This window comes from Caretta caretta, chromosome 7, assembly GCF_965140235.1.
Source record: "Caretta caretta isolate rCarCar2 chromosome 7, rCarCar1.hap1, whole genome shotgun sequence".
Classification (NCBI taxonomy): Eukaryota; Metazoa; Chordata; order Testudines; family Cheloniidae; genus Caretta; species Caretta caretta.
Window position 1 is genome coordinate 117,654,317 of NC_134212.1, and position 14,685 is coordinate 117,669,001.

At 39.5% G+C, this 14,685-nt stretch overlaps 1 protein-coding gene across 15 annotated transcripts in view; it reads right to left on the minus strand.

Moving 5' to 3' along the window:
• Nucleotides 1–5,656: 5,656 nt before the first annotated feature.
• Nucleotides 5,657–14,685, minus strand: part of ADD3 (adducin 3) — a 197,559-nt gene continuing 188,530 nt past the window's right edge. For 14 of the 15 annotated variants that reach the window (XM_048856060.2, XM_048856055.2, XM_048856064.2 and 11 more), the window contains 2 exons: nt 8,899–8,994; nt 5,657–8,013 (listed from right to left, as the gene is read on the minus strand). In XM_048856060.2, coding sequence (XP_048712017.2) covers nt 7,715–8,013; nt 8,899–8,994 — 395 coding nt within the window. In that variant the 3' untranslated portion in view covers nt 5,657–7,714. The remainder of the gene's footprint in view (nt 8,014–8,898; nt 8,995–14,685) is intronic. The other variant, XM_048856063.2, reaches the window with a different exon arrangement.

The window sequence follows — 14,685 nt, forward strand, 5'->3', positions numbered from 1 at the left end:
CTTACTTTGAAAGGTTATTGGCAGATTGTCAAAATGTACAATTTCCCTTGAGAGTATCTGGAGCAGCCATTGCCTTGTCCATCATCTTCCTCCCAAAAGGACTTTCACCAGCTAGTGACACAAACATGGGAATCATATTTATTATTTGCTTGAGACAATGCCCGCAACATGCTTGGTACTTTCCAGGCACCATGCACCTTCCAACACACACCCAATAGCGCTCTTGTCATGCTAAAAATCTTAGTAATAGCATGTGAAGACATTTTGTGCCTATGCTCACACCTCGTGGTCATTTTGCCGGGCTGGTTTAACATCACATCTGAAGGAGAGAGTCTGTGACAGCATTGGTAGTGCACTGCAGTGCACATATTAGGGTTTGGCGCTCATGATTTTCCATGGAAGCTGAACCAGTGAGCCAAGACACTCTGACCCACTGGATTGCAATCCAACAGGATCATCAGAATCATAAAAAACTCACAAGTCATTGCAAAACAAAAGCATTTCACGTATTGGTTTGGTTTTGGTGATATTGACATGTTTTGGTTTTTTTGATGGAGGAAAGTTCTTGGAAGGCAGGAAGTTGAATATGAGACTTGTATAATCCTCTGTTCCAGAGGGTACCGTTTTAATAATATTCAGACCTATATTTTTGCACCTGTTGCTGGTTGGAAAAGTTAGGAAATAGTCTCAAAAACTTTGAATAAAATGGATGGAGCTCACTTCCCAGAGTCCACATTCCATTTCAGGGTTTTTAACTGAACTGATAATTAAATCAGTTCTGTAGCCAGATGTCTGCTTTCATCTCTCTGCCGTGCAGCTGGAATCATGCCCACAAAATCTCCACCAAAATTCTTTCTTTGAAGGCTGTTTGCTAATGGCTTTCAAATAATGTAGAACAAATGTATCAGAAGTGAAAGTCAACAGATGCCACCTAATGGCCATTTGCATGTTCAGCTACAGAACACTGTGCTATAGTCTGGGCTCTTGATAGAAGTTCCAAAGATGCACAGGCCTGAATTTTGTTTAAAAAAAGGACAATCTCTCCATATGAAGAGACTTAGATCACGAGCGTTTAGTTTAGAGAGGAGACTAATAAGGAAGGAAATGATAGAAAGATATGAAATAATTATAGTTACAAAAAAGTAAATTGGACATTCTCCTTCATCTTGTTTCATAACATAAGAACAAAGGGACAGTCAAAGTATAGGCAACACATTTAAAACTGAAAAGAAAACATTTTACACAACATAATTGACCTGTGGAATTCACTGTCAAGATATTATTGAGGTCAAGAGTAGAGAAGGGTTTTTTAGAAGGATTAGACATCCTATGGATAAGAACAACCACCATAGTTAAGTTAGACAGGATAATTACAGACACTGCCTATTAAGGTTGCCTATACATCATGATAGTCTTTAATTACATGACTACATACTATTTTTTCCACAGGATCCATGCCTCATTCAGTGCAAAGGATGGACAGTGCTGATTTAATGAGCAACTATTCATTATTTTTTTATCCTCTTTGTTCAATGGGTTGCCCCAGACCTTGTTTACAACACACTTTTCAAACCCTGCTCTGAAAACAGAATTATATTAAGTTTCCTTAGGGGCTTTTCTGTCATGCTCACTGTTTCCAGTGTATGAGTGCTTCACAAATATGAACTTATCTTTCCAACATCCCTGGGAGATGAGGGGACCTTGTTACCCCTTTTTACAGAAGGGAAGAGACACAGCGAGAGTAAAGTCAAAAGTTTCCACTAATTTTGGGTGCCCAATTTGCAACACTATGGACCGGATTTTTCAGAGTACTTAGCATTACATAGCACTTAGTCTATTCAAAGCACAGCTCCCATTGACTTCAGTTGCAGCAGAAGCGTAGAGCGCACACAGCAACTGTGACCCCTGCATATTGAGTCGGGAATCCAGTGACTTGCCCAGCATCAAGTGTCCAGTGTCTGAATGCTGGCAAAGGCAGGGACAGAACACAATTTCCCAAGGCAGCATTCAACTACCTTAACTATGAGATCATCTTCTCTCTTCCTGCAGTCCCCTGCCTCAATCACTACACACCTTCCAGCTTCTGCAGCAAACAAGGCAGGGGTCAGAAAACAGTCTTTTTCACCACATAACCCTAATTCATCCCAGAGCAGGTCCCTCCTGTGTGCTGAATGAAGCAGGTGTCCTGTGAAAAAAGTTAATGTGATCATGTAATTAAAGACTGTCATAATGTGCATGAACAAGGGTGTGTGTGTGGGTGTGAGGGAGAGAGAGAGAGAGAGAGAATGAAGCTTGCTTGCAAAGGCATTCCTAACTTTTGAATGCTTGATTTTACAGTCTTATTAGTGTTCTTATAACTGTTTGTGTGTGTTTGTGTAATAATCTACATACGTTCTTATACTAACTCTTATGATAGTGTCTGAGCGCTTTCCAGTAGTACATTAAGTGGTATGACTAACATCAGTCACACCTGGTTTGTAGTGCTCAGGAAACTGAGGGGCCTAGAAGACTTTTCTAGGGAGCCTGGCACAGGGCAGACTTCTCTGCACAACCCTTAGGCAGAGACTGTCAATTCTGCCAAAGTCTGTGGTAGATATGAAATACGGAGACAAAGATGAGACCTTTCACTTACAATTTAAGCCAGGATTTAAAGTCTCCAGTGGCGAAAGGCTCTAATCTACTGCCACAGCCGCAGCACTGCTGCACACTCATCTAAAATAACTTCTCTGTCTGGGCTTGATTTCACTGCCACTGAAATCAGTGGGAAAATTTTGGTATTGCAAATCATTGGATATGCAGTACTCTATTTAAATTCTTAATTGCACATATGTTAATATATTTTGATCATCATCATCATGAGACAGAACACATTAAACTCTTGCACATCTGACAAGTTGAGTAAGACCCATGACATTTTAAATGGAAATGATTTAAGGAATTAAGCTTAAACTGAGTTACATACCTTATCAAGGTGAAAGGGCAAACAAAGCCACTTCAGAGATCAATTACTACAGGCTTTATTCATTCAAGTTTCCTGGTTCAAAGGGCACAGGCCACAGATCCCTCATGACTGGTCCTCTGACTTTGATTTCTGGCTCCATACAATTCGTGGAAGATCATTCAACGATATCCAGCCTTTTCCTATCTGTACAGGCCAAAATCCCATCTGATGAACACACATGGAACATGATTATAGTTTACAATTTTATAGCTGCGGTGATGCCTACTGAGTGATACTTACACAATCAATCCGCTGAAGTCATCATGAGGAAAGGGGTATTTCCAAGTTGATTGGCATTGGTTCTCTGATCATTCCAAATATTTTTTTATAGCTCCTCAAATTGAGCACCCACATTTTAAGAAAAAATACGAATGTAAGGTCAAAGACACAGATTAGTTTAAGATAAAGTGTAAACCAAACATCTGGGGTAAGAAATGGATGGAAATGAAAGAGTTTGATTGCACAGGCCTGGGAATCTGCAGCAGTGCAAAAAGGCACCTAAGTGCACTTACATTCTGCGGGAGCAACAGGTGGTGGAAAGCCAGACTTAAAGAGAGCAGGTAAGGGGAAAATTCTACTAATGCAATCCTGCCATGGTCTCAAAAAGAATTTAACAGAACGTAAAACAGTTCAATATAGTTTGAGCACTTTACATGTAAGAAGGTTACAAAATAGATTCTCAGTATTGATAATATTCTTTTAATAGTACTTGATATGTTAAAAACATGTTCCATTGCATATATTAGGCCCTACGGTGATGCTGCATTGTCTGTGTGATCATAGAATCATAGAATATCAGGGTTGGAAGGGACCTCAGGAGGTCATCTAGTCCCTGCATATGGTGATTTGAACAGCTGGGAAGGTTACTTTTTTCTCTTATTGCCTTGGTTCCATCACAATTGCTGTCTGCTGGGCCAACAAACAACTTTCCTAGCAGTCTGTCCAACCTGGGTTTTCCAGCATTCCTAGCTTCCTAACACTGTTGTGGACTGCACAGCCTCTGTGCCTGACTTACACTTGCCTTATTTTACATGTTCAGGGTCACAGAATCGTACACTTTTGTAACTCCGTGGAAGAATTTGGCTCTAGATAACCAGATAGATAGGACCCATGGTTCATGGACACCCTGAAACAAAGGGAGATCCCTAGTAACCAACAAAAGCATTTAGTGAATAAGCTATTTGGGGGCAGATTTCATGCCTTCTTTTGTGTTTATACATCACTGAGCACAAAAGATAAATAGTAAGACAACAGGTATGGGTACCCAATCTAAGATCTCTGACTCTGCAGCAATTTATCTGCTACACTGAGGTTGATGTCGTTCATGCAAAGATCACTGGAACGATGAAGAGCTTGGATTTGGCTTTCATGGAAAGAAAGTGTCAAAGGCAGATTTGTGGAAGACAGAGTGTGCTACAGGAAGTTTCAATACCATTTATCAGCTCTCTACAGTGACTGAGGCCATAAAAAACGCAACACATGAACTCTGGCAATTTGGCAGAGATTTTGAGGTATGCTGTAGGTTGCTAGAACATGACACATATCACTTCGTATGAAGAACTTTAGGCAATGGCCTTCTTTGTTACTTTTCATAAAACAAGGGAAGCTAAATTTATCTAAGATATTTCTATATAACCCAAAAAAACAGTAATATTTTACACTTATAGATCACTTTCCATTCAAGGACTTCACACTACGCTTGTGAAGTCAGTATTGTTAAACTCGTTTTGTAGAGAAGGAAATAAGGACACAGGGATGGAGTGACTTGCCCGAGAAAGAAAGGAAGTTTGTGGCACAGCTGGAAAGACAGAACTCTGGAGACCAGTCCTGTGTCTTGGTGTCAAGACTGTCCTTTTTCCCCAATGTGGCCTACAAATTAATGACAGAAACATTAACCAAATCTCTAAAGTCCAGGTTATTTCTTTGCAGGTTTTAGGGGTTTAGGCTTTAGGTTTAGGTTTTAGGTTTAGGCTGGGAGAAGAGTTGAAGTAATAATTAAGGCAGTTTTCCCCTTATGTTGGTGGTTTTCAAACTTTTTTCTGGCAACCCAGTTGAAGAAAATTGTTGATGCCCAAAGGAGCTGGGGATGAGGGGTTTAGGGTGTGGGAGGGGGGCCTGGGGCACCGGGTTGCGTTGCGGGGGTGAGGGCTGCAGGTTGGGGCTTGGAATGAAGGGTTCCGGGTGTGGGAGGGGGCTCTGGGCTGGGCAGGGGGTTGGGATGCGGGAGGGGGTCAGGGCTTTGGGCTGGGGATGCAGGTTCTAGGATCGGGACAGGGATGAAGGGTTTGGAGTACAGGAAGGGGCTCCAGGTTTGGGTGGGCTCAGGGCTGGGGTAGAGGATTGGGGCGCATAGCTCCCACGCATAGGAGCCGGACCTGCTGCTGGCTGCTTCCAGGGCACAGCGCGGCAACAGAACAGGTAGGAACTAGCCTGCCTTAGCCGGGCAGCACCGCCGACGGGACTTTTAACAGCCTGGTTGGCAGTGCTGATCAGAGCCACCATGATGCAGTGCCTTACATTCCGCAACCCAGTATTGGGTCGCAACCCGCAGTCTGAAAACCACTGGCTTATGTAATCTTTATAGTAATATACAAAAATAAAATGACATTTGACAGGAAAATGAACACATAATGAAAGACTGCAGTGCAAAATCCATCTATTTAAAATACTGTTTATTTGTGATTTAACATTAATTAGCATTACATCTATGAGCAATTTCAGATAACATTTATATATTTTCCACAGGACACAGAGTTGGCTGGCTCATTCTTTATGCCAAAGCAAGTAAATAGAGGCATTAGCAAAAGGTGCAAATAGTTCACGGTTGCATTTTAAAAAATATTTATGCACATTGCATTCATTTAGATATATTTTTTAAAAAAAGTTATGAAAAGCATAGTTCACAGGTTACTGTTTCTACATATGTTGTAATACAACACAAATAATGTAGAACATAAAAAAACAAAACAAAACAAAACAACCCCCCCCCCAAGTTAAGCAACTGGAAGTTTCCACTAAGATTAAAAACACTGTTTCCAGTATTTAGTGATAACTAGAATATCATTTCCAAGATCCATTCCAACATTGCATTGTCACACTTACATGGTCAAAGCTAACCAGCCCCAGAACATGCTATAGTCAACATTTTTGCATGCCAAACCACTCTCCAGCCATACTTAATCTATATACTGTATATATATCAACTGGCAATCTGGGAATCACACTGATCTTTTAAATTTATTTGCTATTGCAATGAGTGATGTACTATGACAAATTTGAGAAGAAAAAACCTTATGTTAATTTCTATGTTTAGTTTGTTTTTACAATACAGTAAAAAGCAAAAATGAAAATATCAGCAAAAATGAGTAAGTGGCATGAGTGCCACTACCCATGGCACTAAGATCTAATTTGTTCTGGGTTTGTCTGAAGGACACGACACAGATTAATAAGACCCTTTTAAAATTAAACTGAAAGTGAGAAAAAAGCGTAGATCTCCATGTGAAACCATGCAAGTTATTTTAACTTCTAATATGGAAATGTGATTTTGCCGATTTAATAAAAATACCTCACAATCCATATCATATATTTAATAAAAAATAATCACCAAACTTTTACTTTCTTTGCATCATTCTATTTTCTTACTATTTCACTTTCCCTTTTAACAGTTTTGTTTCCTTCATTTGGTTATGTTAAGAGATTATTTTTCTTCATTCATTAGCAATGCCATAAGGGAAAAAACACAGTAATATTTAAACACGAATCCAGTTTAATTTTATATGCTTTAATCCTTTGATAGCGGAGTCCCTGGATTCCTGAATTATATTTAAGTATACTCTAAACCAAGCATCCTTAAATACACTCTACTGTTAGATGCTTGGTTTACATGCGTATAATACTTTTATACTAAATGGTATACAAACATTTCAACATATAAAATCTTATTTTGTTTTGCCATAGTTTAACTAAATTATCAATGTTAAGTGTATAAAATCCCCTTTATTGAAAAATAAGGGTTTTTTCCCAACTGATAGAATAAAAAAGAAGTATTCAAAAATTATATTTCACTAAAATGAAATATTTGGCAAAAAAGTTATTGATGAATGGTCTTCTTACACATTTTGTATAATTCCAAATAAAATTTCTCTTACAGTTTTTCTTCTAATATGTGCCAGTGTATAATATTCTATATAATCTAACCTTAAAAGATTTAAAGGTGTGCTGTTAATATGACCCATTGAAGCAGGGTACAGAAATAAAATATATGGTCTGAATCACAATACAAAAAAGTATTATATGATTACCAAGTGAGGCAGCAGTTTAAAAATGAAAATTCATATAATCACTCAACAGTAGCTCTATTAGAGACTTCAACTGTGCTGAAGATTTTAAGGTCTGCAAAATACTCCAAGTGTAACTTGCCACAACAATGTACTACAATGGTATCTGATCTCACTATGATAGTATTAAAGCACCTGCCAGTGTAGCTCTATGTGAAACTACTGAATGTTTCAAACCCTCAGTAATTTTGGACATTAAGTGAGAGATGAATTAATTTCTTATTTAACATAAAATTGTTTTTAGTAAAACCTTTTCCAGTTCTGTTCATAGGTTAAGGTCCAGTTTACTGCACACCCCTAACACTACTTTGTTAATGTTCAACTTAAAACGTGGTTTTAAAACGTGCAATGCCTTCTCTTAACAACAGAGCTGCACTTATGCTTCCACCTTTTCCTTCTTTTTGTTCTTTTTCAGAAAAGATGGAGTGCGAAATTTCTTCTTCTTCTTTGATGGAGATTTGGAAGGGGAGCCCTCAGGGGACAGGGTCTCTTCAATCTTTTCAGAGGTTTTAATTGTAATCTCTATGCTCTCCACAGTACTAGTGGTTAACTGACTGACCCGCTGGGTGAGATCTTCTTCCACGTCATGCATATCTTCCTTGCCATTCACCACCACAACAGGTACCTCTGTGGAGATGAGGTTAGCATTCTGGGCATACATATCTTCATGATTTTCTATGAAAATGGAGAGTTCCACTATTATTATTATTCTTATTTTTGTGAGCAATGTCTATGCAAAAAATCAGAAATGGGCCTGGAATACGAAGTTTGGATTTGGATTCAGATAAGAACTGCTGCAAAATTTAAGGTGCTCAGATGTGGGGTTTTCCTGTCTTCTCTGCTCTTTATTCTGTTTTTGTCAAACGATACAAAAGTAATAGTGTGCAAATTTCATTAAAGGATACAGGGTCAACTTCTCAGCCCATTCATATCCAATGGTAAGTCAAGTACTTAGAAGACTAAACAGCCTAAAGTGCAGTTAGAATTATTTGTGCCTGCACTAGGCCAACGTATGAAGATGCACCCACTATGCAGGGTAACTTTCAGAATACAAACCTTTAAAAATATGCGGTATTGCTTCTGTTGGTTATGTATTAACAGAGGCTCTCTTCTAGAAGATTGTTATACAAAAAATATAATAGCTACGTAACAGGGAGCAATCGACAACGTATATGCCTCCCATTTTATTAATGTGTGATTTTATTGTGTGGATTTCACAACAGGAAAAATGTTTATTGGGGACAATAATTCACTGATAGACTAAGATGGACTCACACATGACACTGTAGTTAACTAGGTCAGTTTTTGACCAACCGACTTTGAGAATGTGTCTTATCAATTCCAGTTTTTCATTTAAATTGAGTAAAGTCTGGAAAGATGCAGGATTCATAAACTCACTGATTGTAAGAAGCAAGAATCTCGTATTGAAATACTTAAATTCCAGTTTCTAAAACACTGAAAGCAGGCTATACTGCACCTTACTTACAGGTTATAATGAAATAAATCAGTGACCCAGGTTACTAAAGCTCTTTGTGTTTTATAGGAAGTTATATTTAATACCTTCTAATTTTTCAGGGACATTTTGCGGTGACTGTGTTTGTGACTGAATTTGTGACACAGATGAAGCATCATCTGAGACTAATTCCTGTTCAGCATCTGTAGGACAAGATTTGAATTAGTAGCCATGCAAAAATAAAAATGAGCAAGAGTATCAGTGTTAGTATATACAATATTTACAGCTCTGCTGGCATTGAACTGTTCATGCTAATGTTGTCAAGAAGTTAACGTACAATAGCTTAAACACATTATTAGGAAGTTATTACAGTCATTAACAGTTATCAGATGTTAGCTCTTCTATATAAATGATTAAAAACAAGGCTGCACACAAGGGAGCAGGCAGCCCATGCATATGTGGCTTCATCTCACCATTAACTATGTGACATACAAGAAATCATGCTACTATTCATAACTTTAAAAAGTCTAATCTATGAAAGTCAATCACGCAGTATTAGTGCAGGAGAATGCATTAAAAATGTTATTGTTAAGCAATACTGAATTAGTAATTCTGATAAGGAGTAGCAATATAAAAAAGTTATAAAATGCTTCTAACTGAAGTGGATGAAAGTCTTGGGGATATAGGAAAGATTACTGAAAGAATGTTTTTACCTTTGAATCTTTAAGCGTTTGAAAATAAGAAATTACAAAGGTGTGCTTTAAAATACTGGCATTTCAGAGTTAAGACATTGCCAACGATATTGCCAAGTTTATAGCGAACAGAAAACTATATCATTTAAGAATATTATTTTTGATAAATGAGGGTTCGAAGGCTTTCACTTTCTATTCCTATCATCGGTATTGATGGGAAAAATCGACCTGTAAATGTTTAAAATTTTATTTCTTGGTATGTGTTTCCCAATTTATGGTGACATACCTCTCCTTTCAAAGGATCAACTATTCCTATCTGCAATATACAGCGTCAGAAGACAGTACAAAATGAACATGTTAATGTATTTATTCGACTTCCATTGTTGTGTAAGTCTTCTGGTGCTTTAGTTCCTACACAAAGTAAAATCAACTAAGATAAAATTCTACAGTTCTCAAAGAGTAATCATTTTTAAGTTTTCCCAGGATGGTTGCTGTTATCATGTGAGAGTAAGAACTATAGCATAACAAAGTTTCAAGATGTGCTATCCTGCCCCAACATAACAATGGCAGTATGACCATAATGCAATAAATCAAAGTTCAATAAGGTCATCCGCCTACGGTTTTCCAGTTTGTCAACCCAATTAACTCCACATTTGTTTTTTATTATTATTAATTATTATTAACATTGCAGTAGTGCCTAGGGTCCCCAATTGTGGGTGAAGGTTCCATTGTGCTAGGAGCTATACAAACACATCACAAAAGACAGTCCCTGTCCCACAGAACTTATTAAAGGTTTGCAGTGTGCTGCATACTAACTGTTCATGTAGATCCTGCTACCGTGCACTAAAGGTTCCCTAGTGCACAGTGACCTACTCATGTTTCAAAGCAGAGTAGATCAAAGCACACTAGGGAAATTTTAGTGTGTGGTAACAGGGTCCATCCACATGGACTGTTAGGGACTGGCACATTAATGAGTTAATTGGGGATTGGTCCTGCTTTGAGCAGGGGGTTGGACTAGATGACCTCCTGAGGTCCCTTCCAACCCTGATATTCTATGATTCTAATGTGTGGTAGATTTATACCCCATCTTACCTTGAACTTACTGTTCAACTAGATAAACCCTCAGTATAAACAGAGACAAGAGAGACTGGGAGAGCACAAGAAAACATTGGTTAGCATGAAAAACAGAGGTCTCAGTACATTAGCTAACCAATAGTGTAAGGATTGTGTTGTTTTTTTTGGTAGGGATCATGGCAAAGGAGTTAAGGAGGGATTTAAAGGCGGGCAATGAGGATATTTACAAGGCCCTCCCATGCATGAGGGTACCAAGGGAGAAAGCACAAAGGTGCTTGTTTGAAAGTTTAACAAATGGGTGCTGAAGGCTCGAACCATTGGCAGAGTGGAGGCAGTCTGACATCTCAAAAGCATACAAGAGGTAGAGTGGGGATAGGGCATGAAGGGCCTTAAAAGTGAAGATGAATAGTTTGTGTCTGATGCAGTGGAGCAGGAAGAAAAGGAGTACTTGTGGCACCTTAGAGACTAACAATTTATTTGAGCATGAGCTTTCGTGAGCTATAGCTCACTTCATCGGATGCAGGAGGAACCACTGAAGAAATGCAAAGAGAGTAGTGACATGGTCAAAGCAACAACCCAGGAAAATTATCTTTGCAACAGTATTATGAACAGATCTCAGTGGGGAAAGATTGCATCTATCAATGCTAGAGAGGAACAGGTTGCAGTAGATAAGACGTGAGATAAGCAGGGCCTGGGCAAGAGATGTAGCTGTGTGGACGGACATCAAAGGTCGTAGCTTAGAAATGTTAGGGAGGAAGAACTGGCAGCATTTTAACACTGCCCGCATGTGCTGATCCAGAGACATGGATGAGCTGAAGAGGATACCTAGGTTATAGGCCTGTGTGACAGAGATAAGGAGGTTTTCCATAGTGACAGAGAGGAGGGGAGACATGGGAAGAAGATTAAAAGCTCTGTGTTGGCCACCTCTAGCTTAAGATGAGATCTGGACTGACAGTGATTTTAGTGTATACAGAAAGGACTGGACAGGACTGGAGATGTATACACGAGTTGTCAGCTGAGAGTTGATAGTTAATATCATTTACAAATGAGATTGCCCAGAGACAAGGTCCAGAGGAGGGGGCCAAGAATAGAGCCCTGTGGAACTCCGACAGAAGGTTAGTGGGGAATGAAGAAGATCCTCCTAATGAAATGCAGAAGAAGCAGTTAAAGGTAGGAGAACCAGGAGAGGACAGTCATGAAAGGTAAGGGAGGATACAATTTCAAGAATGGTTAACTTAGTTGAAGGCAGCTGGTAGACTGAGGAGAGTGAAGACTGAGTATTGTGTCTGCTTTGGCCAGGAAAAGTTCATTAGAGACTTGGTGAGAGCCACTGAATTGGAGTGCAAGGTAGAAGCTGGATTGGCAAAGGACTTCTGATTGTGATTGTACATGACACAGTCAGTTTACAGATAAAGGGGAGAAGCCAGATGGGGCGGTAGTTGTACAGCATAGGCAAGTGGAGATAAGGATAAGGGAGACTAAGGCATGCTTGCATTTCAATGGGAAGGATGTTGAGGAGAGAATGGGAGCAGAGGTAAGATCTGGAGATGGGATGAGGTCACTGAGGCCCATGGAAGGGGTAGAAGGGGAGAACAGATGAGAAACGTGTGTGTCATTGAGAGGGGAGGTGGAAGAGAGAGCATTATAGGATGGGATGGAAGGGTGGTAAGCGGGGATGCAGGAGGTAATGGTGGAACCTGTCAATTGCCTCTTTGAAGAAGTTAACAAGGTATTTTGCAGAGAAAAAGTGCAGGGTGGGAAGTGGGGAGGATGTAGTCAAAGGTGGAGAACAGGTGACTAGGACTGTGGCCATGGGAGTCAATCAGGATGGAGAAGTAGAAATGATTAGCTAGAGAAATAGCAAAATTTGAGGAAAGGAGAAGTTCTTAGTTTTAATTCCTCTTCACTGTTAAAACTTTCCTTTAACGTTAAATCTAGCAACCGCTGCCACCACTCTATCGCTGACATGCTGTACTTGAAATGTGTTCTACCAGAGGGGACTTTTCCTGTCGTAGAAAGGTCCTCCCCAAGGGCAAATTCAGTAGGGCTGAACTAGTGGAGCTCATTGTCAGACTGATGACAATGGTTTTACAATCAACCAGCTACTTCAACTAAGGGAGGCTGTCCCATATTTAAAACAAAATCAAAGATTCATACTTTACAAGTACTTGTTTTTCACTAAAAAAATATTTCTGCTATTTTAGATTAAAGGGAAAATGTGCAAAAATACAAAAGCCTTATAATGAAAAAGATTTAAAGTATTTAGAAAAGGCACCAAAAATGATGCAAGCAATTAGTGGTTCTCTTGAGCATCTAGTGCTGAACCACACAATTTTCTTGAAATAATTCACTGGCCTGACAATATCTGAACCAAAGAACTGCAGTTCAAAATTGAAATTTGTGGTTTTGTGGTAAATTTATAACAGCTTTGTCATTCATTTCAATGGGCTTTTATAAAACTACACTTAACTATATGCAGTACACAGCACAATACATGGAGATGGATAATTAAGTTATTAAACCAGGGTTTCTGCGTGTACCACAAATTGTAAGAGTAAGCAGAACGAGTTGCAATGACAATGGAATATAAGACTAAGTAGTAACTAGGCAGCCTCTCTGTCTGCAAAAGAATAAATTATAATCTAGCAAAATGTATATACTTTCCTCAACTGTCAATAGATTTAGATGTTGATGGTCCTTCTACGCCAGTATAGGCACCCTATAAATAGCATAAATATAGCCTATGTAACTTGGGTATCAAAGCACCAAACAAAAGTAAGTGTGTGTGTATTGGGGGTGGGGGGAGAGGAGAGATCACAATAGTCCTGGGCAACTGCTGTACCATTGCTATTAACATAAGGGTGAATTTCTTCTTATGTCAAGCTGGCAAAGGTGGCCAGTGAATCATTAGCCATTTCTATAAAAGACACAAGGTGAGTGAGTGAATCTTGCCCATATGCTCAGGGTTTAGCTGATCACCATATTTGGGGTCGGGAAGGAATTTTCCTCCAGGGCAGATTGGAAGAGGCCCTGGAGGTTTTTCGCCTTCCTCTGTAGCATGGGGCACGGGTCACTTGCTGGAGGAGTGTCTGCTCCTTGAAGTCTTTAAACCACGATTTGAGGACTTCAAAAGCTCAGACATAGGTGAGAGGTTTTTCGCAGGAGTGGTGGGTGAAATTCTGTGGCCTGCGTTGTGCAGGAGGTCAGACTAGATGATCATAATGGTCCCTTCTGACCTAAATATCTATGAATCTAGGTAATATCTTTTACTGGACCAACTTCTGTTGGTGAGATACACAAGCGTGTCTCTCTCACCAACAGAAGTTGGCCCAGTAAAAGATCTTGCCTCAATATTAACTCACAAGGCTACAACAACACTGCATACAGCCATTCCTTTGTAATCCCTTACGACCTCCCACAGGCCTCTCTCCATAGGAGGACTTCAGTGTTTGATCAGGATCTTAATCTCTGAAACTGAATTCCACAATTTAGCTAATTAATAAGAACTACTTACTCTTCTTAAACTACTTTGACGAGAACAGTTGAACAATAATGATCATGAATACTGAACATTCACCAAGAATCTGACTAGAGAAAGGAACTCTGCTACTTTCCCCTATGAATTGCATCTGTCCTGTTACAGTCAGGTAACAGGAACAATAGCACATAGTTTGTTGCGGTGAGATTTGGCTGCCATCAGTACAGACCATAGTGTGCTCTCTAGCAGTCTCCAGGATGAAAGTGATAAACAACCCAGGGTGGGGGGTAAGGGGGAGAGAAATACAGATGTAGAAAGGTAAGAATAGGAAGAAGCAAATCTCCTGCTGAGCTAGTATTGCTCTCAGCACCTGGCATTGAAAAGTTATATTAGTTGCAGTGGTTAAATGAATGCATGGAAGGAATGACAGGCAGCTGTGCTTTGCTCATTTACTCTAGCAAGGCTTCCTTGAGGAAGCTGCTGCAGACCTTGTAAAATAAGCAATCATGCCCAAACTTTGCACTGTATTGAGAATAACTTGTTTTTTTGTCACCACTCACTGAAGAGACCAAGGGCATGTCTACATGTGGCGCTGTGGCTGCACTGATGCAGCTGTGCCACTACGGTGTGTCTGGTGAAGCTCTCCTGTC